The 25,291-nt window shown below is 46.3% G+C and overlaps 1 protein-coding gene across 2 annotated transcripts; it reads right to left on the reverse strand.

The window, feature by feature from the left end:
* Positions 1-1,889: 1,889 nt before the first annotated feature.
* On the reverse strand, positions 1,890-24,284 carry pcdh12 (protocadherin 12). 2 transcript variants are annotated; one of them, XM_030062843.1, is made up of 5 exons: positions 21,289-24,284; positions 16,448-16,536; positions 11,734-11,885; positions 3,398-3,562; positions 1,890-2,712 (listed from the first exon to the last, which is right to left on the reverse strand). In XM_030062843.1, the coding sequence occupies exons 1-5, from the start codon at positions 24,157-24,159 to the stop codon at positions 2,450-2,452; spliced, it is 3,540 nt and encodes a 1,179-aa protein (XP_029918703.1). In that variant the 5' UTR covers positions 24,160-24,284; the 3' UTR covers positions 1,890-2,449. The 2 variants fall into 2 exon arrangements, with proteins under 2 accessions (XP_029918703.1, XP_029918702.1); XM_030062842.1 differs by having other exon boundaries at positions 16,448-16,539.
* Between the last annotated feature and the right edge of the window lie 1,007 nt (positions 24,285-25,291).

Raw genomic sequence — 25,291 nt, forward strand, 5'->3', positions numbered from 1 at the left:
TACAAACCCAGAGGGAGCGGATCTGAAAGTCATTTGAAATCTGGGAGGAGGCAGTTTCAGCCGGAAAATAACAGCAACATTAATACTAACTAATACTACTAGTACTACTACTAACAATACTACTACTACCACTAATAATACTAAAGGAAGGATTTGTTGAGGTGAATCTTCCTCCTGCACATTTCACTGCTGCTGACAAAATGTGCTTTATGAATAAATGTGTGGCTTTGTTTGGTGTGTGTGTGTGTGTGTGTGTGTGTGTGTGTGTGTGTTTCCTCGACCTGCCAGCAGATGGCGGTGCTGTTCCAGTTCCTGATGTAACGTCCTGTAACATCCCAAAACAAAACCGGTCAGCATAGCATCACACACTCTGTATGTGTGTGTGTGTGTGTGTGTGTGTGTGTGTGTGATAGAGAGAGAGAGACAGACAGAGAAAGAGAATAAAAAGAACACTCCTCCTTCTTTTACATCTTTCACATCTTTCACACACACGCACACACACACACACACACACACACTTGTACTACCTCAGGTTGGCAGCAGATGGCGCCAGCGGCTGTGACAGCGGGGAAGGCGTACACTACTGTGCACAGCAACACACACACACACACACACACACACACACAGAGTTCAATATTAACATCAACAGCATTACAAACAACCCACATGATGATGATGATGATGATGATGATGAAGATGAGAGAGAGGAAGGAAGGGAGATGGAGCTGAAGAGGTTTAAAGGGACAGTTCAAATTTTTTTGTGTGTGTTTCAGTGCAAACGGAGCAGAAGTGACTGTGATACACGTTTTATTTTATTGAAAAAAGTTTTACAAAAGTTATTTAATGCAAAAGGTTTTACAAAAGATTCTGTACAAAGTGCTGCTTCGAAAAAAAAAAAAAAAAAACACAATTCTCCGGGTAACAAAAGGTAAAGCAATAATTTACCACAAAAACCACGTGAGAGCAAATGGTGAGAGACACAGGTTGTTGTTTTCTCACAAAACATTCTTTTCATCTGTAATTCATCAGACAGATTATTTTCAAACCACAGATTATTTTCAAACCACAGATTATTTTGCCCTGAAAAACAAACTTGTATCTTTATAACCTTCATCAGTTTGCTCGTGTCAGAGTAAAAGTCGTCAGAGTAAAAGCGTCGCTGTGTAAACTCAACATTCAGAGGTTTTCACGGCGGCGGCGAGCGGAGGAAGTTCAGACGAAGCTGGTCTATTGTGAGCAGAGCGCCACTCGTCTCTGAGCAGGAAGAGCGATCGGCCTGTTGTTGTTTTGTCTTGAGGAAAGACAAAGAGACAAAGGGACGTTTCCGCCCGGCCGGGTCACTTTCTGCTGACACACACACACACACACACACACACACAGATCTCATCCCAGTGTTTTGAATGTTTGGTCTGTTTACTACAACTCCTCCAGCTTTTCCATTCATCAGATCCTGCAGGGGAACTACAGATTTCACAAAACTGAGTCAAAATGTGAGTTTGTGGTTGAAGCAGCTGCCTTCTAATGTTCTGCTTGTGTGGCGAACAAAGTCCTCAACACTCAGAAACCACACAGCTGATAATTGGCTGTGGAAAGCAAAATGTTTCCTTGGGGACTATTTTCCCTGGCGGCGGAGGAGGAGGAGGCGGAGGAGGAGGAGGAGGAGGAGGGAGCGTTTCAGTTTGAAAAAAGTCCTGAAAACACGACAGTCCTGCTGAATCGACGTAAACCAGCAGGATTTCCTTCTGACTGAATCCCACAGAACAACGACTTTCACTGTTTTTTTTTTTGTTTGTTTGTTTGTTTTTCTCATAAATTCGCAACTTCTTTAATCTCAGAATTTTCACATTTTTTTCTCATACATTTACAACTTTAATCTCTGAATTTCTGACGTTTTTCTCATAAATTTGTGATTTTTTTTCTTGTAAATTTACAAATTTAATCTCAGAAATTATGGGGGTTTTTTTTCTCAGAATATTCCCTCCCAGTTTTCTTGACTGACGCCCCCTGCTGGCAAACTGTGGAAAAGGTTTACATCCTGTCATACTGCTGCCTTTACATGAATGTGCTCGGGATGGACTGATGGTAAAATACAACATGCAGCACCTTAATTTTTTTTTATTTTTTTTTTTACAGGATTTGTCATTTTCAGCACATCATACGTCTGGTTTGGACATTTTTCAACATTTTTTTTTTTTTTTTTTTTTTTTTATTAAACACATTCTGCACAGCTGGCTGTATGTTGTGTAACCGTGCGTCCGTCGCTGCTGAAAGTGTTGAAAATGACAGCATCCGTTTGTAACTCTGTGAATTATAATTTTGCGTCTATAAAACAGATTTGCAGCGTCTTTATTTACAGTTGCAGTCACTTAAATTTTGCGTTTTATCGCTTTAATGCCTCAGAAATCTCAGCAAACGTCCGTATCTGCTGCCAGTCTCTTCCAGTGCTCGTCTAGTGGTAAAGTCCAGAGGGCGGAGCCAGACCTGACCTCTTCTCTGCGTTCCCAGAATTCCTGGCTGCAGCGTTGGCGGCGGGCGCGGCGTTGGCGGCGTCGAGCCCCAGCGAGCGGCGGTACGCGGCAGAGAGGCGGTACAGCACCTCGGGGTGCGGGCCGGGCTGGGCGTCGGCCTTCTGCGTCATCAGCATCTCGAACAGCGTGCTGACCTCGGACAGCAGGGCGCCGCCCAGAGCGCCGTCCTTCTCCGGGGTTTTACCTGAGAGGAGAGAGGCGTCACTCTGCTGCCATTTCCACAAACCAAAACCTCAGTGGGCCGCTGGTAACGAAAACTACTCACATAATAATAATAATGATAGAATTACAGAATATAAGTACAGTCTGCTGTTCACAACATTCAGGTTCAAATTATTAATGACTCAGTGGCTTTTACTCAGCATCTGAAATGAACTTTTAGGGGTGAAACTAAACTAGTCATCTTCATTTATTTATTTACTTATTTAGGATGAATCACTTTCTCCTTCCCTTTAAAGATGTATATTCACTGTCCAAAAATAACCCAAGAAAAGTGCAACAATATAGCATCTTGGTAAAGCTGGATATTTGGCAGATATTTAGCATTTTTAATTAATAAATGACTAAAACAGTAACTTATCAAAGTTATAATTGATGTAACTTGCTGTTTTCAGTTTACCTTCTATTCTTTTTGAATTTTTTTTTCATTTGATGTTTTAATCTTTTATTTTTACAAAAGCCCTTCCAGGAATGGGTCTCGCAAACAAGCATCTGCTGCAAACACGGTGATGCTTTCACCGCAGAGCCGTTTCCAATAAATCATAAATAAACCAACTAATCACCTCAGGACTGTGGTTTTGTAGTTTTAGTTTAGTAGATTTTCACAGCAGTGTTTCTGCTTCTGTTTCAGTAAAACATTTTGATTTTACCGAAGGTGGAGAAGGAGGCGGAGTCCAGGGCGTCTTGGGGGCGGAGCTCAGCTTCGGGGGACGGAGGCCCGTTGGGGACAAACACGTTGTCATGGTAATCACCGGCGAGGGGGAGGGAGAGTCTGGCCATCCAGGCGGGGTCATCGACCTCCGAGAAGACATCGTCTGAGCGAGAGAGAGAGAGAGAGAGAGAAAGAGAGAGAGAATTATTAGAAAATGATCAAAAACTGGGAATTTGTTTCAGGTCATTTTATTTTATTATTTGTTTTGATTTTATTTTTTTTTTCCAGGACTTTTCGACGGTGACTCGTCTAAATTCCGGGATTTTCCAAAACTAATTCCATGAGGAGAACCTGCTCTGTTGTTTTCAGTCTCCTCTCTCTGTCGTCTTTCTTAATATTTCTTGGGGTTTTTTTGTACGATGGTTAAATCCGCAGCTTTCATCCTGTTATTCTGCTGTGAACTTTGTGAATCCCTCCGAGGAGGTGAACAGGGATTCTGGCTCCGGGAGAAACGCAGCGGAGGCGTCGGGAAACAGATTCTGCTGCTTCACTGAAACGTGACGCGGTGCGACTTTCCCGGCCTGCAGTTCACGTCTCAGACTTCCCGGGATTTCCAGAAATAGGGGCTAACGGAAAGCGATACGGAGCAGATTAAGAGCCGAGGTGTAATCTGTAATCCCCTCGGCCGCCTCGGCCTGGAGGAGCAGGAGGAGGAAACGGACGCCGTGTTTTCATCAACAGGCGTTTCCTGCACGTCCTGTCATCCTCGCCGTCCTGCGCCGCCACGCTCAGCGTCACGTAGACCGCCACCGCCGCCGCCCACCTCCTCCCGCCTCCCCCCACCTCCTCGCCCCCTCACATTCCAGACATTTCTGTGAGACGTAAACGCCGGGTGTGTCCGCAGGATTTCACGGAGAAAAAAAAAAAAAAACACACAACAGAGGCGATGAGTCACTTGTGTCTCTTCTTCTGTGGTTTCCCAAACAAACAGGCAGACCGCCGTGCGCTGCCACTCACATTTACTGCAAACTGAATTATTTTTTCTGTTTTTTTTTTTTTTTTTTTTTGTATTGTATTTTTACTCTCTTTTTAAGTTGTTGGTTTTTGTTTGTTGTGGTCGAGCTGCGATTCACGCTCGTGTTTTCTCAGCTCCATCCTGCTCCTGTTGTTTTTCCTGGCTGTGTGACCAGGAAGAAAACTCAGCAAATAAATAGAAACTGGAAAAAAAAAATCCCAACCATAACCCTAAAAACAGATAAATATATATCTGTGTCTATGAATAAATAAATAATTTTAGAGGACAAAAGTAAGAAAAATAGAAAAGTGTGGCCACCTTCATGTTGACTGTTGTGGGTTTTCTTTTTTTAATCATTATTTATATTTTTTTAGACAAGAAATCTGCAATTTCCAACATGAAAATTCTACTTTCATCGGCGATTTTTTTAATTTAAAAAATAAGAGAGAATTTGCGCAGAGGATTAAATGAAACATCAAAATAAAAGCCCGTACATGTGTTCATGGGTTTCAAACTTTCATCTACAATCTGAGGAGGAGCTGAACGTGACGGGAAATAAAGTCAGGAGAGAATTTATGACTTTAGTTCATGACTTTAATGTATGAGTTTAATTTCTGAGTTTGATTTCTGAGATTAATCTCTGAGATTAATCTCTGAGTTTTAGATCTGAGATTAACCTGCGAGGGTCCAGGAGAGAGGCGCAGGCTGAGGAGCTCCTGGATGTTTGGAGCTGCTCGGCTTCGGCTAATTAGACTTTTTTTTTGGCTGGAAGAGCTTCACTCGGCTCAGCCTGCGGTCTCTTTCATCTAATCACAGCCAGATGCAGGGCGTCAGACACACACACACACACACACACACACACACACACACACACACACACACACACACACACACGTCTGGGCTCAGTGTGGCAGCGAGCGGCCCAAACTCAAATCTGTGCCATCAACTGACTGAGGAGGCTTTGAACCCTGCAACATGCCTGCACATCAAAAAAACACACACACACACAGACTAACACACACACTCCAACACACACACATAGAATCACTCAAGTTCACTAAAACAAGCTCATTTTCGCCTGCAGCCCCTGCCCAGGATATTATATTCAGCTTTAAATTAATATAAAATATAACAAAATAATAACAAAACATATATTAAAATATGTATTTGTTTGCAGACTAGAACAGGAAACCTTAAGCTCAGTGTCAGCTCCTGTGATGCTAAGATAGCTGATGCTAGTGAGTTTAAGGTTTAAGGTAACCACGGTGACAAACAAACACAAACAAACGCAGCGTCCACAGATATGAAGCAGAGCGATCACTCCGCTGGTCAATAATCACAACATTTTCATTTAAAAGGTGAACTGCACCTTTAACTCTGAACCAACAGAGTCAGCCTGTTAGCTCGTTAGCTCGTTAGCTCGTTAGCTCGTTAGGCTGAGGAGTTCACACCCGTCAGATCTGTGAGGAGTGACTCCTCTTCTCCTTTCAGCATCTCAGTGCCTCTCAGGCTTTGTACTGGACTACAAAAGAGACGTGCAACAGCAGTGCAACATCTGCATGCACACACACACACACACACACACACACACACAAGCAGACACGTGTGCACACACACACACACACACACACACACACAGTTAAAAGCCAGGCCTGGCTGTGCTGGAAACATAATGAGAGCTGCTGCTGCAGGAAGAAAAAACATGAGAGACCCTCCACACACACAGACATACAGACACACACACACACACACACACACACACACACACACACACACACACACAGACACACACACACACACACACAGACACACACACAGACACACACACACACACACACACACACAGACACACACACACACACACACACACACAGACACACACACACACACAGACACACACACAGACACACAGACACACACACACACACACACACACACAGCAGCGCGGTGTTTGATGTGGGTTGGAGCCACAGACCGACATTCTGGGTCTGAGCTGGACTTTGATTATCAGGATTATTTGATTGATCAGATTAATGGGATTAATTATTCCAGAGAGGAATTACAGTCCTAATGAGGCGTTTCCATGCTGATTAATATCTATAAATATCCTGTGTGTGTGTGTGTGTGTGTGTGTGTGTGTGTGTGTGTGTGTGTGTGTGTGCTCTACATTTCCACTTTGTTTGGACTAAACAATAGAAGAAGTGGGTGGTTCGTATGAGCAGAACAAGGAAGAGAGCGCCACCTACAGTCCACTGCCCACCTGCCACAAACACATGAGAAAAAAGGCAACAAGCAACTTAATGAGAAATGACCAGAAATCAATAAAAAGTTAAAAGAAAATGGTGTGAAAATTAGAGGAAAAACAAACAAAACAAAACAAAAAAAAGCTCAAATGAACAGAAATTAAGCATAAAAAAACAAGACCTGAAAATTTGCCAGAGAAAATATTCTTCTCCTTCAACATCATTTTAAATGTATAAATAAACAGCTTTATCTTTAATAATTATAAATATAGCTTTTGGGACATTTTGCTTTGTTATATTTTTTTCCTTTTTTTCCATTTTCAGGTCATTTTCATTCTTTTTTTTTCTTTTTTTTTTGTTTCTGTCTTCTATATATTTTTTTCCATTAATTTCCAGAACAGTTTCTTGTACATTTTTACAAATTTTATAAAAATTTTTGTGTCATGTCTTGTGAAGTAGCTCGTTGCCTCCTGTCCCGTGTGTGTGACAGACATCCGGCCGGTCTGCTGTGGGTTGGAAAGGGTTAACAGGCCGCGGTCGAGCAGAAAAACAGTCGAAATGCCGCTCACACACCCTCAAAACAAAAACCCTCGTTAGTCTCTCTGTGTCGGGGTGACCCTGCAGTCCGTTAGACTGTTTGAGCTGAAGCTCCTCACTTTTTAAAATCCTGCAGGACGAGAAGATTCACTGCTTCACCTCAGGTTCTTCTAATCCGGCCAAAAACAGGTTCATTAAAAACAACATCTTTTAGTTTTTAGTTTTCAAGTTCTTTGTGGATCCAGCTGGTTCAGTAAAGAACCTTGTTTAAATGGTTCTTTAGTGGTTTTTCAGAATAAAAGCCTCCCTGAGTGTTTTAAATCAGATGATTGTGTATCAGGTTGAAAACCAGCATGAACATGTTGTTGGCCGGTTCTCCACGTTCCTTGTTCCTTCACTGGGTTCCAGACGAGCTATTAAAAATGTTCTCTGATGGTTTATAGAGCGAGACATTAATCCATTCACTGAGGAAATAATCTGCACATTAATCCACAAGGAAAAGAATTGTTAGCTGCTGCTGCCACCAAATAACTCCAATAAACATGAAGAACCTTTAGCACTTTAAAGAACCACAGAGAGTGTGTGGAGAAGCAGCCCCTAAATAAAGAGGTTCTTCAGCTGCTGATGGTTCTCTGTAGAACCACAGAGCGTTTTGAGGAACCTCTGAAGAACCAGAGTTTTCATATAAAAGATCAAAAAGTGATTAGAGTGCAAGAAATCTCCTTGTTTCTGAACCCGCCCACACTGTTTGATTGACAGGTGAGCTCACACACACACACACACACACACACACACACACGGCCTTCAACACTCACAATATCATCTTCAAACTGAACAAAGAACCAGGTGTGTGTGTGTGTGTGTGTGTGTGTGTGTGAGTGAGTGATTCATCACAGCCTCTAAGATGCAGTTACAGGGGAGTTATAACTCAGAGAAAACAGAGTGAAAGGAATGTGTTGCCGCTGGCACACACACATGCACGCACACATGCACACACACACACACACACACACACACACACACACACACACACACACACACACACACACACCTGTCACAGTACTCCTGTGTGAGTTACACTGATAATAGAGCCTGCAGGGTAGCAGTGAGTCAAGCATGACACACACACACACAAACACACACTCACACACACACAAACACATACTCACACACACAAACACACACACACACACACACACACTCTTTCTCTCTTTGTCTCCAGCCTGTTATTGTCTCTCTCTCTCTCTCTCATCTTTAAGTGAAGCTCACTCGACCACGAGGACGTAAAGCCCCTCAGCTCGCCTGGGGCTGCGAGCAGCACAATGCCAGGAAAACACACACACACACACACACACACACACACACACACACACACACACAGTAAACCAGCAGGATCAGATGTTTTCATGTTATTGATCTGAAACTGATATCACCTGTTTGTGTTAAAGTGATCGGCTCCGGGTTGATCTGATGATATGATGCGTGTTGATTGATTACATATTGATTGTGTTATTGATCAGCACGGCTCTGGCCGGGGTCCTGATCTAACGAGACGTTCCCTCAACTCAGATTTCACACACACACACACACACACACACACACACACACACACACACACACACACAGCTTTATGGTTTTGGTGTTTCTGACCGTCTAAATGTTGGAAACACTGAAGCACGCCGCCGCCGCCGCCGGACTCTGGAGCGGAGGAAACGTGTTCTGCAGAGCAACCAATCAGGCGTCTCTATGTGGCGGTCTGATGGACGAGTCTGGGTTTGGGGAACGCCAGGAGAACGTTCCCTGCCTCCAGGAGAACGTTCCCCGCCTCCAGGAGAGCGTTCCCCGCCTCCAGGAGAACGTTCCCCGCCTCCAGGAGAACGTTCCCCGCCTCCAGGAGAGCGTTCCCCGCCTCCAGGAGAGCGTTCCCCGCCTCCAGGAGAATGTTCCCTGCCTCCAGGAGAACGTTCCCCGCCTCCAGGAGAGCGTTCCCCGCCTCCAGGAGAACGTTCCCCGCCTCCAGGAGAACGTTCCCCGCCTCCAGGAGAGCGTTCCCCGCCTCCAGGAGAACGTTCCCCGCCTCCAGGAGAATGTTCCCTGCCTCCAGGAGAACGTTCCCCGCCTCCAGGAGAACGTTCCCTGCCTGAGCGCATTGTGCCGACTGTGCAGTTTGCTGGAGGAGGGGTCACGCTGTGGGCTGGTGTTTCTGGGCTCGGCCTCGGCCCCTCAGCTCCACTGAAGGGAAATCTGAACGCTTCAGCTCACCGACACATTTTGGACAATTCTCTGCTTCCAGCTCTGTGGGACCAGTTTGGGGAAGGAAGGCCCTTTCCTGTCCCAGCATGACTGAGCCCCAGTGCACAGAGCAGCTCCATGAAGGCGTGGCCAGCTGAGTTTGGGGTGGAAGAAGTTGAGCGGCCCGCACAGAGCCCCGACCTCAACCCCATCCAACACCTTTGGATCAACTAGAACGGAGACTGGGAGCCGGGCCCTCTGGTCCAACATCAGAGTCTGAGCTCACAGAGGCTCAAAACTCCCACAGACACACTCCAACATCTGGCACAAACTCCCACACACACACTCCAACATCTGGCACAAACTCCCACACACACACTCCAACATCTGGCACAAACTCCCACAGACACACTCCAACATCTGGCACAAACTCCCACACACACACTCCAACATCTGGTAGAAACTCCCACAGACACTCCAACATCTGGCACAAACTCCCACAGACACACTCCAACATCTGGCAGAAACTCCCACAAACACTCCAACATCTGGCACAAACTCCCACAGACACACTCCAACATCTGGCACAAACTCCCACAGACACTCCAACATCTGGAAGAAACTCCCACAGACACTCCAACATCTGGCACAAACTCCCACAGACACTCCAACATCTGGAAGAAACTCCCACAGACACTCCACCATCTGGAAGAAACTCCCACAGACACTCCAACATCTGGAAGAAACTCCCACAGACACTCCACCATCTGGAAGAAACTCCCACAGACACTCCAACATCTGGAAGAAACTCCCACAGACACTCCAACATCTGGAAGAAACTCCCACAGACACACTCCAACATCTGGCACAAACTCCCACAGACACTCCAACATCTGGCACAAACTCCCACAGACACTCCAACATCTGGAAGAAACTCCCACAGACACTCCACCATCTGGCACAAACTCCCACAGACACTCCAACATCTGGAAGAAACTCCCACAGACACACTCCAACATCTGGCAGAAAGCCTCCCAGAAGAGTGGAAGCTGTTCTGCTGCAAAGGACCAACTCCACATTAAAGCCTCTGGGTTCAGGATGGAGCTCAGAGACGCTCCTGCAGGTGGAGCAGGACTTCTGTCCGGACAGGGTTTCAGCTCAGTGTCAGAGGAAATGAATGTGTTGTTTCCTGCTCTCTTCCTGTTGTCGCTGTGAGTCTATTGTCAGCGATCAGGATCAAACAGGCTGTCAGCAGGAGGCCGAGCTAAACGCAGCGGCACAGTTTACATTCAGCTGGGTTTCAACAGAAGGTCACAGTTTACATCCAACACACAGCCAGTTTCAGCAGGAACAACAACACACACTGTTAAACTGTCTGACCCTGACACACACACACACACACACACACACACACACACACACACACACTTTAAAAGACACCAGAGCTCCTGCATGTTCAGAGTTTCCTCTCCAGAACGTTCCTCTGCTCTCCTCCCAGAGCGAGCAGTGGGGTTTCAGAGCTGCCACATCACTCCTCCTCCCTCTCCTCCAGCTTCATTCCACTACTATATGAAAATGAACTTTCAGAGCCTTCAGACCTTCTTCACAGCCGATCATCAGCTGTGTGGTTTCTGAATGTTGATGACTTTGTTCGCTGCAGAAGCAGAACATTATAAAGCGGCTGCCTTAACCAAAAAATCAGTTTGATTCTGTGTTGTGTGACTCATAATGTTGTTGTAGTCCAGAGCACAGCTGACAGAGATTTAACTGGAATTTAAAAAAAAAAAACTGAGCATATCACACTCACACTCTCAGATCCCTACGCTGGCTTCCTGTGAGTCGCACAACTGATTTTAAAATATCATGGCTCGGTTTTAATCGCCGAACAGTTTAGGGCCCAAAACATCTCTGACTGTTTTGAACCCTGAAGGCGTCTCGGGTTCTGCAGGACGGGTCTACTGACTCCTCCCAAAGCAGAACATGGCGAGGCGGCGTTCAGTCATGACACTGAGGATCTGAGAAACGTGCCCTTAATCCCTTAAATCCAGGCTGGAAACACTTATGTTCATACTGCTTTCTGCTAAACTAATGCAAATTATTGATGATTTTATTACTGATTAATTTTAGGTTGTGTACTGTGCTGTATGTGCTGTATTTTTAATTAGACAGAAGTTTTACATGTTTCCGGTGCACATTTTACGTTCTGATTTTTCTGAATGTCAATAAAAATGTTGAAGTGGGGAAACACTGGGATAAGTTTGGAGTGTGTGTGTGTGTGTGTGTGTGTGTGTGTGTGTGTGTACGTACCAGCGTTGTTCAGCAGGTTGTGAAGCCCCTCCTCCAGCTGGGGGTCGATAGGCGAGTCTCTTCCTGGTTCCCAGTCCACGTCGCCGGCCTCGCTCTCGCCGTGGCCGCTGTCCTTGGTGCTCTGCCAGTCGGTGCAGTCCTGCCCTGCATATCTGAGCGCACACACACACACACACACACACACACACACACACACACACACTGTGAGACCGTGTCAGAGTGACACCTCTTTCCAGTAAAAATTATTTTAAAAAAACAAAAAAAAACAAAAAGATGAAGATGTTTAACTCAAAAAAAAATTGAAATAGGAGCAAAGTATCAGAGGCAATTTGATTTACATTTTGAATTTGAATTTGCACATCTTGTCTTTGTAAGAATATCAAAACACCACAAAATCCAGGAATACACTATTTGTAGTAATCTGAGGAACCTTTCAAAGTGGAACTTAAGGGGACCGCAGAAGGTTCCCTGAGGAACTCCTCCATAACTTTCATGGCATCTCCCAAGGAATACTCCAGTGTTTTGGGCTAAATAACCTTTTTCTGCCTTACCCAAACTGAGACAAGATGTTTGATACCATTTTCACCTCTGTTCAGTCCCTATGGGTAGCATTTCCTGTTAGCTTAGCATAAAGTCTGTGGGGGTCGTAAGCCTGGCTCAGTCAAAGTGAAAAAACAAACCTTTCAGCAGCTCTGAAACTGTCTGAGTCACACAGGGCAGCATGTGGATCTGAAATCCACGTCTTGGAATTAAAAAAACAAACTCCAGTGGTTTGAGGAGAAGTTAATTAGTGGTGGATCTTCCTCTACATTCAGTGATGTGAGGATCACTGCCACAGACGGTGGGAGAAATGTGTTCAGAGGCTACAGCGCCACCATCTGACTTCTCTTCAAACCACTGCAGTTTTTTGAAAAGATGTATATTTCACCTCCACATGATCCACTGTGTGAACAGACACTTCAGAGCCGCTGTACGGTTTATTTTTTCACTTTGACGAAGCCGAGCTAACAACTCCCATAGACTTCAAGTCTTTATGCTAAGCTAACAGGAAATGCTACCCATAGGAACTGAACCACTGGAGGTACAGAGGTGGAAATGATGTCCAACATCTGGTCTCAGTCTGGGGAAGTCCAGAAAAGGGGATTTTGCCAAAATGTTGGAGTAGGCTGACTTCATCCTAACCCTCTACCTGGCGTCCCTCTGGGGCTGAAGATTGTTCCAGTCGGGTTGAATTTATTTCTAAAACACGTTTAATCAGTCGGTCGGTCACACAGATCATCACAGAGCAACGAGGGTCAAATGCAGATAAACACAAGACTGAACACGTCGTAAATCTGAAGATACGAGGCCAGAGACGTTTGGTGATAAAATGAATGCCTTTAAATGCCTGAGGGTTCAAGTGACGCCACACACACACACACACACACACACACACACACAAAGACACACCTCTGAACCTTTATCAGAGTATGTGCCTGCAGGCGGGCGGAGGCAGGAAGTGCCCGTCAGTCGGTGAGGTAGATAAAGACGGTGAGTGAGTCACGTCGATCTTAACAAGTTTCAATCTTATCTTTCCCAAAACAAGTGAAACAAGCTGCCACTGAGGAGCACTGCAAAAAAAAAAAAAAAAAAATCCACCTTAACAAGTCCCTCAGATTCATCCTCACTGTTTTCCCTTCAAATCGAGATCAATAATCTGCCAGTGGGATGAGATAATCCCACTTGATTCCAACACTAATCAACTTTTTTCTTGAATCAAGTGTCATTTCCTTGGTCCCAGAGGCTGATCTGCCTCATTCTGCCTCGTTTCTACACATTTAGACTTGAATTGAAGATTTTTTACAGTGTGAGGTGAGTCCACTTATTGCCAGTGCAAGTTGTTTCAAGAGTTTTTGAATAAAGTGACTTTTGATCTAACTGAAGTGATTTATTTCCCTTTTGGCTCATTTAGAGATGCTCTCTCTTGATTCAACAAAATGAGCAGATTTACTCTTGTTCCCAGAAACATTCCTGAAAATCTGTGTTGGAAAGAAGTGGGATTATCTCATCCCACTTGCAGATTATTGACTTTGTTTGAAGAAAAGCAAGATTTGAACACAGAAGATGAAACTTAAATGAATTAAACTTAAACTTAATTAATAAATTAAGCAGGAATCGTCTTTTAAGGCAAAAGTGTTTGGAATTAATGTGGGACCTCCTCATAGGTGGTGAGATATAAAGACTCATATCCTCAAAGGTGTGTGTGTGTGTGTGTGTGTGTGTGTGTGTGTGTGTGTGCTCGTGCTGAAACAGTGCACCGCCTGTAACAAGCTGTTGAGGTGATGTCAGATCTAATCTCATCGCCGTGGTGACGCCGCGGCCCCTGCTTCCTGTCAGGGTCTGAATCACTGAGATGGAGCTGCTCTGACCTGCCTGCACACACACACACACACACACACACACTCACACACACACACTCACTCACACACACACACACACACACACACACACACCTTGCGGGTTGTGAGCCACACTTCCTTCGGTGTGAGGGTTTTGGTTTATTTCCTGTTTGTGACACCACACCGTCGCTGTCTAAAGGGCAATGCCACCAAATATAAAGGATTAAAGTCCACTGGAATTCTATTTTCGTCCTGTTGTCATTACTATCCATGCAGTACGACTGGCAGTTGTATGAAAAAAAGAAATTATGGAGCCAGGGAAGGGGGGGGATGAGATTATATTCGGAGAAAAAAAAACTCAGTTAAAGTTAAAGTGGTAAATTTATTGTGATTCTGGGCTAAAATCATCAGGATTTCCTTCTTATTAAATCTCAGAGCAGAAGAAAAAATACTCTAAATTTACGACTTTAATCTCAGAGAATATTCAAGCAATTTTCTCATAATTTACTACTTTAATCTCAGTGACTATTCAAGTAGTTTTCTCATAAATTTATGAGTTTAATCTCAGAATTTCTGAGGTTTTTTTATAGCAAAATTGGGACTTTATAATCCCCAAAAAAAAATTTTTCTCATAAATTTGTAAGTTTTTTTCTGGTGAATTTGCCACTTTAATCTCAGAGAATATCTGAGTTTTTTTCTTGTAGATTTACAACTTTAATCTTGGTTATTCTTATGTTTTTCCTCCCTACATGGCCCTGATAAGCCAGGCTGTCTGTCCTGCTGCTGTCAACACTCGGCGACATGTGAGAACACATCTTTCTTTTCTCCGTTTCACTTTTCCGCTCACAAAAACGAAGCTTTTCCGAAAGGCGTGTAAATCTGAAAACACCGGCCCGGCGTTTCCGCGTGCAACCTCGGCACCACTTGTTAAATGGTTTGTTGACGTGTAAAATGAGAAGAGTTTTCAGTAAACAGGTCGAACCTTGAACATCGCTGGGACGGAGCTTTAACTCTCCGGTCTCTGAACCGTCCCGGGACGCAAGAAGAACATCTGTGAGCTCTTTAAACGGGGGGCATTTCCCTTTGAAGCCTCGCTATCAGAGGCAGCCTGGTTTGATCAGAGAGCGTGATGTGTGTGTGTGCGTGTGTGTGTGTGTGTGTGTGTGTGTGTGTGTGCGCACGTGTGTGTGTGTGTGTGTGTGTGTGTGTGTGCGCGTGTGTGTGTGTGTGTGTGTGTCTGATACCAGCAGCCAACTGGCTCTAAAACAAAGCACCTGTGTTCTGGGAGGAGATCAGAGGGAAAACGGGGGAAACGGACGACGTTCTGCTTTTCTTTTTTTAGGGTTTCAGTCTTTTTTTAGTCGCGGCTCCCCCGTTTATTTCCAACGGGAGAGTCCTGATGATCACCTGCTGCAGCCCGGCCGCTCCCCCCCTCCCCTCCCTCGAGTTTCCGAGCGAGCGGCCGGCCGCTGTGAGGTTTTGGAGCGTTTCCTGTCAGCAGCCTGGATGCTTACAGCTGATTTGTTGACGTTTATGTTGATTTTTGTTTACAGAACTTGAAAAATAATAAAAGGCACTTTACAACATTTACAACACTGGCTCAGTCTGGTCCGGTTCAGTCTGCTTCAGTCTGGTCCACTTCAGTCTGGTCCGGTTCAGTCTGGTCTGGTTCAGTCTGGTTCAGTCTGGTCTGGTTCAGTCTGGTCCGGTTCAGTCTGCTTCAGTCTGGTCTGGTCTGGTTCAGTCTGGTCTGGTTCAGTCTGGTTCAGTCTGGTCTGGTCCGGTTCAGTCTGGTTCAGTCTGGTCCGGTTCAGTCTGCTTCAGTCTGGTCTGGTCTGGTTCAGTCTGGTCTGGTTCAGTCTGGTTCAGTCTGGTCTGGTCCGGTTCAGTCTGGTTCAGTCTGGTCCGGTTCAGTCTGGTTCAGTCTGGTCTGGTCTGGTGTGGTTCAGTCTGGTTGAGTCTGGTTCAGTCTGGTCTGGTTCAGTCTGGTTCAGTCTGGTCCGGTTCAGTCTGGTTCGGTCTGGTCTGGTCTGGTTCGGTCTGGTCTGGTTCAGTCTGGTTGAGTCTGGTTCGGTCTGGTCTGGTCTGGTCTGGTTCAGTCTGGTCTGGTCTGGTTCAGTCTGGTCTGGGTTTGTTTGGTCTGCATCGGTCTGGTCTGGTCTGGTTGAGTCTGGTTGAGTCTGATCTGGTCTGGTTGAGTCTGGTCTGGTTCAGTCTGGTCTGGTCCAGTCTGGTCTGGTCTGGTTCGGTCTGGTTTAGTCTGGTCCAGTCTGGTCTAGTTCGGTCTGGTCTGGTTCGTGGTTTTCGGTCTCAGATGTGGTTTGTGTGTTGCAGACCTGCCGGTCCGATGAGAATATTTGTTCCCGCGGAAGTTTGGCCTCGGCTGCAGCTGACCCTGACGCAGGAGAGAGAGGAGCTGGGAGATCTGCTGCAGGAGGAGGAGGAGGAGGAGGAGGAGGAGGAGAGGGAGGGGGAGGAGGAGGAAGAGGAGGAGAGGGAGGAGGAGGAGAGGGAGGGGGAGGAGGAGGAAGAGGAGGAGAGGGAGGGGGAGGAGAGGGAGGAGAGGGAGGGGGAGGGGAGGGAGGAGGAGGAGGGAAGAGAGGGAGGAGAAGGAGGAGGAGGAGAGGGAGGAGGAGGAGGAGGCGGAGGAGAGGGAGGGGGAGGGGGAGGAGGAGGAGGAGGAGGAGGAGGAGAGGGAGGAGGAGGAGGAGGAGGAGAGGGAGGAGGAGGAGAGGGAGGAGGAGGAGGAGCAGAAGAGAAGGAGGAGGAGGGAAAAGAGCGGTTAGAGAGATACAATCAATAATACAAACATCAGACATTCAGAATGCAGAGCCCTCTCTCTACCATGACTGACTGACTGACTGACTGACTGACTGACTGACTGACTGACTGACTGACTGACTGATTGGTTGATTGATTGATTGATTGATTGACCAACTGATCGATCAGGCTGCCAGTTGGTAGCATTATAAAAATCTCATCCTAAACCTCACAAAAAAAAAGATCTTTGCAGTCTTTGGCTTTTCATCACTTTTATCCCTGTTACATTTTGATGAAGTGATTAGCTGACTGATGTCTCCCTCAGAGCACCTATGGTTTATGCTGCTGTGTGTTTTTTATTTCATAACAGAGCTCAGCCTGCTGTTTTATTTCTGGAACTGAAATCTCTCGGCTTCCAACATGAACCACTTCCTGTACAAACCACTGTTGTCAGACTTTTAAAATCACTCAAGAAAACAGACGTTTTAATTCTATTTATCTGCTTCAGTTTGTGTTGGCCTCAGAAGTCCCTCCCTGCAGGGTCGTGTCTGCGCCAAAGAGCAGCAGCAGCAGCAGGATGAGACGGAGAATCTGCTGCTGCAGAAACTCAGGAAAACACAAAGAGAGAGAATCTGACTGACTCTCTGACTGGATCAGGCTCTGGATCTGAATCTGGATCTGAATCTGGATCAGGCTCTGGATCAGGATCAGGATCAGGAGCAAGAGCAGGATCAGGTTTATTGTTAAAGTGATAGTTTATCTGCTGCTGCATGTGAGTGTAACACCTCCACCAGGTTTGGTGCATGAGCTTCAGATACTACGACCACCGCAGAGACAGAAAAAAACATTTGGAGCTGAGAAAGGGGAGGTAAAAAAAAAAAAAAACTCTGAGATTAAAGAGTTAAATTTGTGAGAAAAAAACTCACAAACCTATGAGAAAAAACTTTAAAATTCAGTGGCAGTGCCAAGGCAGAAAGTAGTGCCGTCATTTTGGAGGCAGGATAGAAACCAGGCTCGGTGGATGAGTCACACCCACACAGAGCAGCAGACAGAAACTACGTGAACTGTCCCTTTAAACGTTTCACCACAGGATCTGGACATTTTTACTGTAACGTGTTTATCCTGAGCAGACTGTGTGTGTGTGTGTGTGTGTGTGTGTGGGTGAGTTTAGACAGATGCTCAGGTAGAGAGTGAATAAACACAATGTGTGTGTGTGTGTGTGTGTGTGTGTGTGTGTGTGTGTGTGTGTGTGTGTGTGTGTGTGAGAACAGGCCGGCTGCGTCAGTCTCACTGCTCAGCTCTTTCTGCTGACAGCTTTGTTCTACAGCGGAAACACAGCCTGCTCACCAGGGAGGAAACACACCGAGGTGTGTGTGTGTGTGTGTGTGTGTATTTGTGTGTTTGAGACAGACTGACAGTGTGTGTGTATGTGTGTGTGTGTGTGTATTTGTGTGTGTGAGACAGACTGACAGTGTGTGTGTGTGTGTGTGTGTGTGTTTTGGCTCTGTGTTAGTACAGTTTTTGTGTATTTTTTTAATGTGTTCGTGACTGTGTGTTGTATATCATTTGCTATTTGTGCATACATTAACGTGTGTTCATGGTATGTGTCCTTGAAGTGTGTGTGCGTGTGTGTGCGTGTGTGTGTGTGTGTTTATGTGCTCACATGTCTTCATTTATGTGTGCCTATGTGGATGAATTCCTTTGTGTAGAGTGCGGCATTTGTGTGTTTATAAGTGTTCAAGTGTGTGTGTGCATGTGTGTTTTGACCTGTGTGTGTGTGAGTGTGTGTGTGTGTGTGTGTGTGTGTTTATGCACATCAATGCTCCTGCGGGGACAGGAAATGGCCTCTACGTAAAAGCCTATTCTTCTGCAACCGGTTTCCTTCCAGGATGGACTCTGAAATATGGACGAGGTGAGGGCGGTGTGTGTGTGTTAGTGTGTGTGTGTGTGTGTGTGTGTGTGTGTGTGTGTCGGGGGTCACTGAAGGGAGGAGGTGAGCAGTAAAATTCCCCGTCAGGCATGCAGGCCTCTTCCTCTGCGACCTCCAGGGAGAGAGACAGAAAAACGTCTGAAAAAGCCAAAGTGCCAACTGGGCCGCCGGGGAGGGGGATTGTGGGTAAAAAAGCGGCCTCTTCCTGGTCCTCTTAACGGGATTCACGTGAGGCACGAAAACCTGGCCAAGCTCTTTGTTCTGTCTGCTGGGCGTCGGCAGCGCGGCCTTTCTACAAGTCTCACAGCTCGCTCACATGTCTGAGCTGCCAGATGCAGAGTAACACTGAACTTTCACACTAATTACTTTAAAATCAATTAAAACTGCACGCAGCAACCAATCAGATTAGAGATTAGAGTGTAAGGACGTTACCGTCAATAATCAGATGTGGAAGTGACTGATTACATTTCCTCATGTTACTGCAAATGAGTCGATTTAGGTGTACTTTTACTTTTTCTTCATTTGAATGAATTGAATTGAATGAATTTAAATGAATTTTACAGAGAACAGATGATCACTGACAGACTGTGGAGCCTTTCACAATAAAAGCTCAGTCAGCAAAGATGAGAAGAGGAACCTGCTTCTACTTTGTTGCTTCTACTTCTTCCAAATTTCACAATAAAAGCTGACTGTATTTGAGAGAGTTTTATTCAGTGAACTTGTTTATTAACTGTCTATGATGGATTTTAATGAACTCTGAAGCTATGAGAGGATTGTTATTAAGTTAGAAATACCAATAATACACTACGTGGGGCTTTTTTAAACATCTTTTTGTCTCATTGTTAAGGTTAAGGAGAGTCATTCAGTCTCATCTTCAGTGTTCAAATCTTGTTTTTCTCCAACAAGATTTAAAAAAAAAAAAAAAAAAAAAAACTCCTCCAGTGGGATGAGATAATCCCACTTGTTTCCACTGCTAATCGACTTGTTTCCAGAATTTTCTTGAATCACTGCCTCATCCCACTTTCAGATGTTTTACCTTCTTTGAGGAGAAAAAAAAATCCAGATTTGAACACTGAGGATGAGACTCCGTGACTTGTTAATCTGTGTAATTATCCATAACTAACAGACTCCCTTACGACTGGGCTGTCCTGGATTATCTGGGATGTGGAAGCAGCCCGGCTGGTTTTCCCTCCCTGCTGCCGGCTCAGTAAAAGTGATTGGGGTCATTTGTAAGTGACGGTGTGCGGCGCTTACATGTCAGAGCGGTGTTAGCTTACACTACAAACACATCACAGCTTACTTTGGCTGGCCTCCCCCCGACACGGGATAAGAGCGGCTCGCCGGTTCTCCCTGGAAAATCAGCGACCCCCACAAACCCCCCGACCCACCCCCACCCACCCCACACGGTTTCAATATGAATCTGATATATGATATTGAGTCAAAAGGACTGTCAGAGTTCCTCGGAGGGGGAGCGGTAAGGATTACTGTCTGTGACACATGAGCACCTGAATAAACTCACTGCTCTGGCTTCACCATCATCCGTCAGCGCTCGCCTCCGGCTGTCTGGGTAAGTCATACAGCAGAGAGGCTGCTGGGAAAATGTACAGAGAAGAAGGGGAGGGGGTAGCCTTGCTTTCTACATGACTTCATTTTAGATTTATCATAAAACCTTAACCAAGAGACTCAATTTAAAGCAAATTGAAATGAAACAACCTGATAGTAGGGGTAATTGTCCCAAATAATTGTAATTATATGAAAGAAATGGGTATCAGGACTTGTTGTTTTTTATACTGTAATAATCCTCTTGGTTGGTGTTGGTTTCTGTGCTCAAAGTGTTGTTTTGGGAGCTGTTTTGCACTGGAAGTGAATGGAGAGATAAAGGTTTTTGGTCATCTAGTTCCCTGGCAGTAATATGAGTCAGCATGGTAGTGAAACTCAAGCAAAGAGAAATATTTTCCTAATATTAAAAAAAACAACAACTCCCAGTACCCATTTTTGAGGAAATTAAATGGCTCCTTTCTTGTTATTTTAATGTTTTAACTGGAAAGTGGATCCAGCAGGTAAACTTTCATATAGTAACCTTGCACTAGGAAGAAATGACCTAATGAAAGGTCTACTTTCACAGACAATTCTAATTACAAAAAAGAAAAAAAAAATGGCTACTGGGATTTGCTGTTTTTTTATATTGTGATGACTGAGTTTGTTGGTGTTTCTGTGCTGAAAGTGTTATTTTGGGAGCTGTTTTGCTGTGGAAGTGAATGGAGAGATACAAATACAGTATTGTGGATTAGCAATGAGGATATTTCACTGGGCTAGATGACCAAAAAGTCAATTTTGATTTAACGCTGAATTAAAGCACTTGTTGAAATTCCTCTGGGTTTAGATGCGATGTTCAGAAGTAGAAATAGAATTTAGATTTAAAAGAACTGACCTGTTGTTTTAATTGTAAATGAGAATGAAGAAGAAAAGTAAGATATTGTGTCTCACCTGCACCTCTGGGGAAGCGGAGGAAAGCTCGATGGCGTTTTCTCCGAAAGCCGCCATGGAGAGTCGGACCAGGTTCCTCAGCATCTGTCGGTGCTCGGCCTCCTGCCGGCATCTTCCCTCCGAGGTCTTCGGTCGCCTGAGCGTCGCCTGCGAGGCCGAACATGGCGGATCGACCTCCTCGGCCTCAGGCCTGTTGCCGTGGCGCTTCAGAGTGCTGGAGTGTGACAGCGAAGACGATGATGAAGGGTTCCTGGTTTTACGAAGGGTGCGGTACGGCGTGGCCGGCGTCCGCGGCAAAGTCCCGTCAATTTCAATGCTTCCAGGTTTCCGGAGAGTTCTGCAGTGCGACATGGGAAGAGTGGCGTCCCCCTCCGGGTAGCCCTGGGAATGGAAGCTTGTGTTCATGACTGATGGCGCCACGCTGTATTGTCTCTCGGTGTGTTGATCCTCTGACATCATGGGAGGCGGAGCCAGTGGCTGGGCCTCACACTCATCCTCTGGGGGCTCCTCCTTGCGCCCCCTGATGACGGGAATGAGCTGGATATCTGACTTCCTGATGTTCTTCTGTGGGCGCCGCGGGTGGCGGGTGTAGGTCGACTCCGCCTGTCTGCAGTTGTAGGCTCGGTTGTCCCGTTTCTCAGGGCGACAGAACGTGGTCACCAAGGCGATGGTCAGCAGTAACAGGAGGCAGGTGGCGCCCAGGCAAATCGCCATCATCATGGTGAAGCTGAGCTGTCCGCGGTTGCCGGGTGATGAGTTCTTCAGATGGTCCTTCAGGTTGATAAAAGTCACCTCCAGTGTCGCCTTGGTTACCAGGCTTGGCGTTCCCATGTCTGATACAGCAATGTCCACCTTGAAGGTCTTTCCTATGAGCTCAGTGGCATTGGTGGTGTTCACAAACAGCTGGCCGGTGGTGTGATCCAACCAGAACAGCCCATATGGGTTTCCATCAGTGATGAGGTAGGTGACCTGTCCATTTAAACCAGAGTCTGGATCTTCAGCCTTTATGGTTGAAGCCAGGAATCCCACAATTCCCTCTCTGACCAGGTGGTCCATCGGCGAAGAGGTGGAGCCCTCATCCATCTCATTCCCCAGTTCAGTCACAATCTCACCCTTGTCTGCGTTGACCGGTACGCTTAAAGATGCCACTCCTTTCCTGGGTTTTGGCTCCTTGATGACTGGGTAGTTGTCGTTCACATCTTGGACATCGATCTGAACGGTGGCAGTGCTGGTGAGAGGCGGGAAACCCTGGTCAATGGCTTCCACGACGAAAGAGTAGCTGCGAGATTCCTCGTAGTCCAGAGGTCGCCGGACGCTGACCACACCGCTGGTTGGGTGGATGGCGAAAGAGGCTGTGGCTGTCTCCAGGTCATTGGACTCTTGTATGGTGTAGGAAACTCTTCCACTGAGCTCCAGGTCAATGTCATGGGCTTCCACCTTGAGAGCCTGGTAGCCTGCCACATTGTTCTCATCGAATGAAGCCTTGTAGTGAGGCTTAGAGAACACAGGCGCATTGTCGTTCTCATCCAGAACATGGACAGTTAGGTGTCTGACACAGGAGAGCGGGGGATCTCCGTAATCCTGGGCGAGAAGCGTGATGTTATACTGCATGATCCTCTCTCGATCCAGGCTGCCGTTGGTTACGATCATGTAGTTGTCACCGTGGATTCTTTTCAGGCGGAAAGGGCCAGATCCTTGCTGGATGTGAGCTTTCACTCTACCGTTGTCTCCTGAATCTGCATCAGACACCATCACCAAGGCGAGGAATGTGTCCTCTGGTGCGCCTTCCAACACCGTGGCGACAGGTGATTCAGGTGGAGTCCAGGTGATGTGTATCCTCGGGGCGTTGTCATTAACATCCTTCAGCTTGACATGTAGCTTACAGTGCGAGGGAATCGAATTGGGTCCGCGATCTCGGGCCTGTATGTCCACTTCGTACGAGTGTTTAGCTTCATAATCCAGAGGTCCTTTCAGAGTCACCGCTCCAGTTTGTGTATCCACAGTGAAGATCTTCTGGACCTCTGGAGGAGCATGTTTACTCAGTGAATACTCCACTTCGCCATTGAGCCCCTGGTCTGGATCAGTGGCCTTAAGGTTGATGACAATAGTCCCGCGGGCTGTATCCTCTGTTAGCTCCACAGTGGGGGTGCTGTCCTCAAAAGTCGGACTGTTATCATTGGAGTCCAGAATATTAACACGGACTAATGTGCTTCCAGACCTGGGGGGGTTCCCTTTATCCCAGGCCAGCAGGGTGAGGTCAAAGGAGGCCTGAACCTCCCTGTCCAGTTCCTTGATCACCACCAGCTCTGCCTGCTTGGTCCCGCCTGGAGCAACCTTCACATCCAGGGCGAAGTGCTGGTTGACAGACAGCGAGTAGGTCTGGAGGCTGTTGGGCCCAGCATCAGGATCGACCGCTCGGTCCAGCGGGATTCTCATCCTGAGGCTGGCAGTCTCTGAGATCTCCACTTCTTGCACAGCGCTGGGGAAGCTGGGACTGTGGTCGTTCAGGTCCATCACCTCCACACGAACCCGCAGGAAGTTCATCGCACCACCTTTCCTGTAGAGGACGCTGAAGGCCAGCTCGCACAGGTCTGCCCCACGGCACAGTTCCTCCCTGTCCAGCTGGCCCAGGGTGGAGACAGCTCCGTCCCGAGCGCTGACAGAGAAGGGAAGGGCTTGGCCGTGCTCCACAACCTGGAAATCCTCCAGGGATCCACCTTCATCTCTCTGCCGGAGGTCGTCCACCAGACGGCCGACCTGAGTTCCCGCCGGCTGCTCCTCCCAAACCCGGTACTGGATAGTTATTGGTTTTGGGTCGGAGGAGCGAGCCTCCGAACCAAAACTCAGAACCAGAAGCAGAGCCAGCAGCATAATGACGTGAGATATTACTAATCACCTCACTGATGCCTAAACATTTCTACAACCCACTCACTGAAAGTTTTAAGAAAAGCAAACTAAAATATTCTGTAACAAATATGTGCAACTAGCAGCTGGAAAAAGTCTATTCTACTGAAATATATTTGAAAATATTTAGTCTGTGTATAATCTACAAACACTAATGAGCATTTTCATAAGTGAGGAATAAAAAAACTAAACTAAAAAAATCACATAATATTAAAATGAAATTTCAATCATGGACGCTCTCCAGCAATAACCTCTGGCAGTAGTATGACAGAGTAAACAAAAAACAAAAAAAAATCCAGTTGGGCAGCAGAAAAAATATACAACGTCTTCCCACAAAGCAGAACACCACAACAAAACTGGTGACAAAAACAGTTTCCTTTTGCAAAGAAATGCCTAGAAGAAAACCCTCAGTCTAGTCAGAAGGCAATTATAGCTGCCCTGTAATTAAGATATCATCCTCTCTCTCCCTCTCTCTCTCTCTCTCTCTCTCTCTCTCTCTCTCTCTCTCTCTCCCTCCCCCTCTCTCTCTCTCTCTCTATCTGCCTGCTGTGTTAGTTACTCACTCATCCAGCTGCCGGCTCCCAGCCTCTCCGTTCATCCTCCTGAGCTCAGGAAAGTTTGGACTCGACTGAGGAAGTTTGGACGTGGGTTTCCACATGCCAGGGACGGCCCGGCCAATCAGAGCAGAGGAGGCGGCTCATATGCAAATGACGGCTCCGGCACAAAGAAGTCCAGCCCCGAGGAAACTCGGCAGGCATCGACACAACTCTGCACTGCTTTTAAAGAAACTCGATGCCGCTCTCTGCTTTCTTTTTTCCCCCCACCTCCCCTCTCTCAGTTCACAAAAACTGATTGCAGCTTGCAGAGCGGAGCCTTAAAATGACTGTGAGTTTATGTGAAGCTGAAATTCGGCGCGGTGCGTGGGGTCAAAGGCCGCGGCAGGACAAACGGTAAATCTGAAGGCCATCGCAGTGACGTTCGGTCTGGGCTCCTGACAGAAAACACAAACACAGACGGGACCAACGCCGTAAATCCTGCAGGGAGTTTCAGACCCGTCAGTCACAGCGGTCTGAGGTAGTTTGAGCACAAAACCTCCTCA

The sequence above is a fragment of the Myripristis murdjan genome, chromosome 10 (assembly GCF_902150065.1).
Source record: "Myripristis murdjan chromosome 10, fMyrMur1.1, whole genome shotgun sequence".
NCBI lineage: Eukaryota > Metazoa > Chordata > Actinopteri > Holocentriformes > Holocentridae > Myripristis > Myripristis murdjan.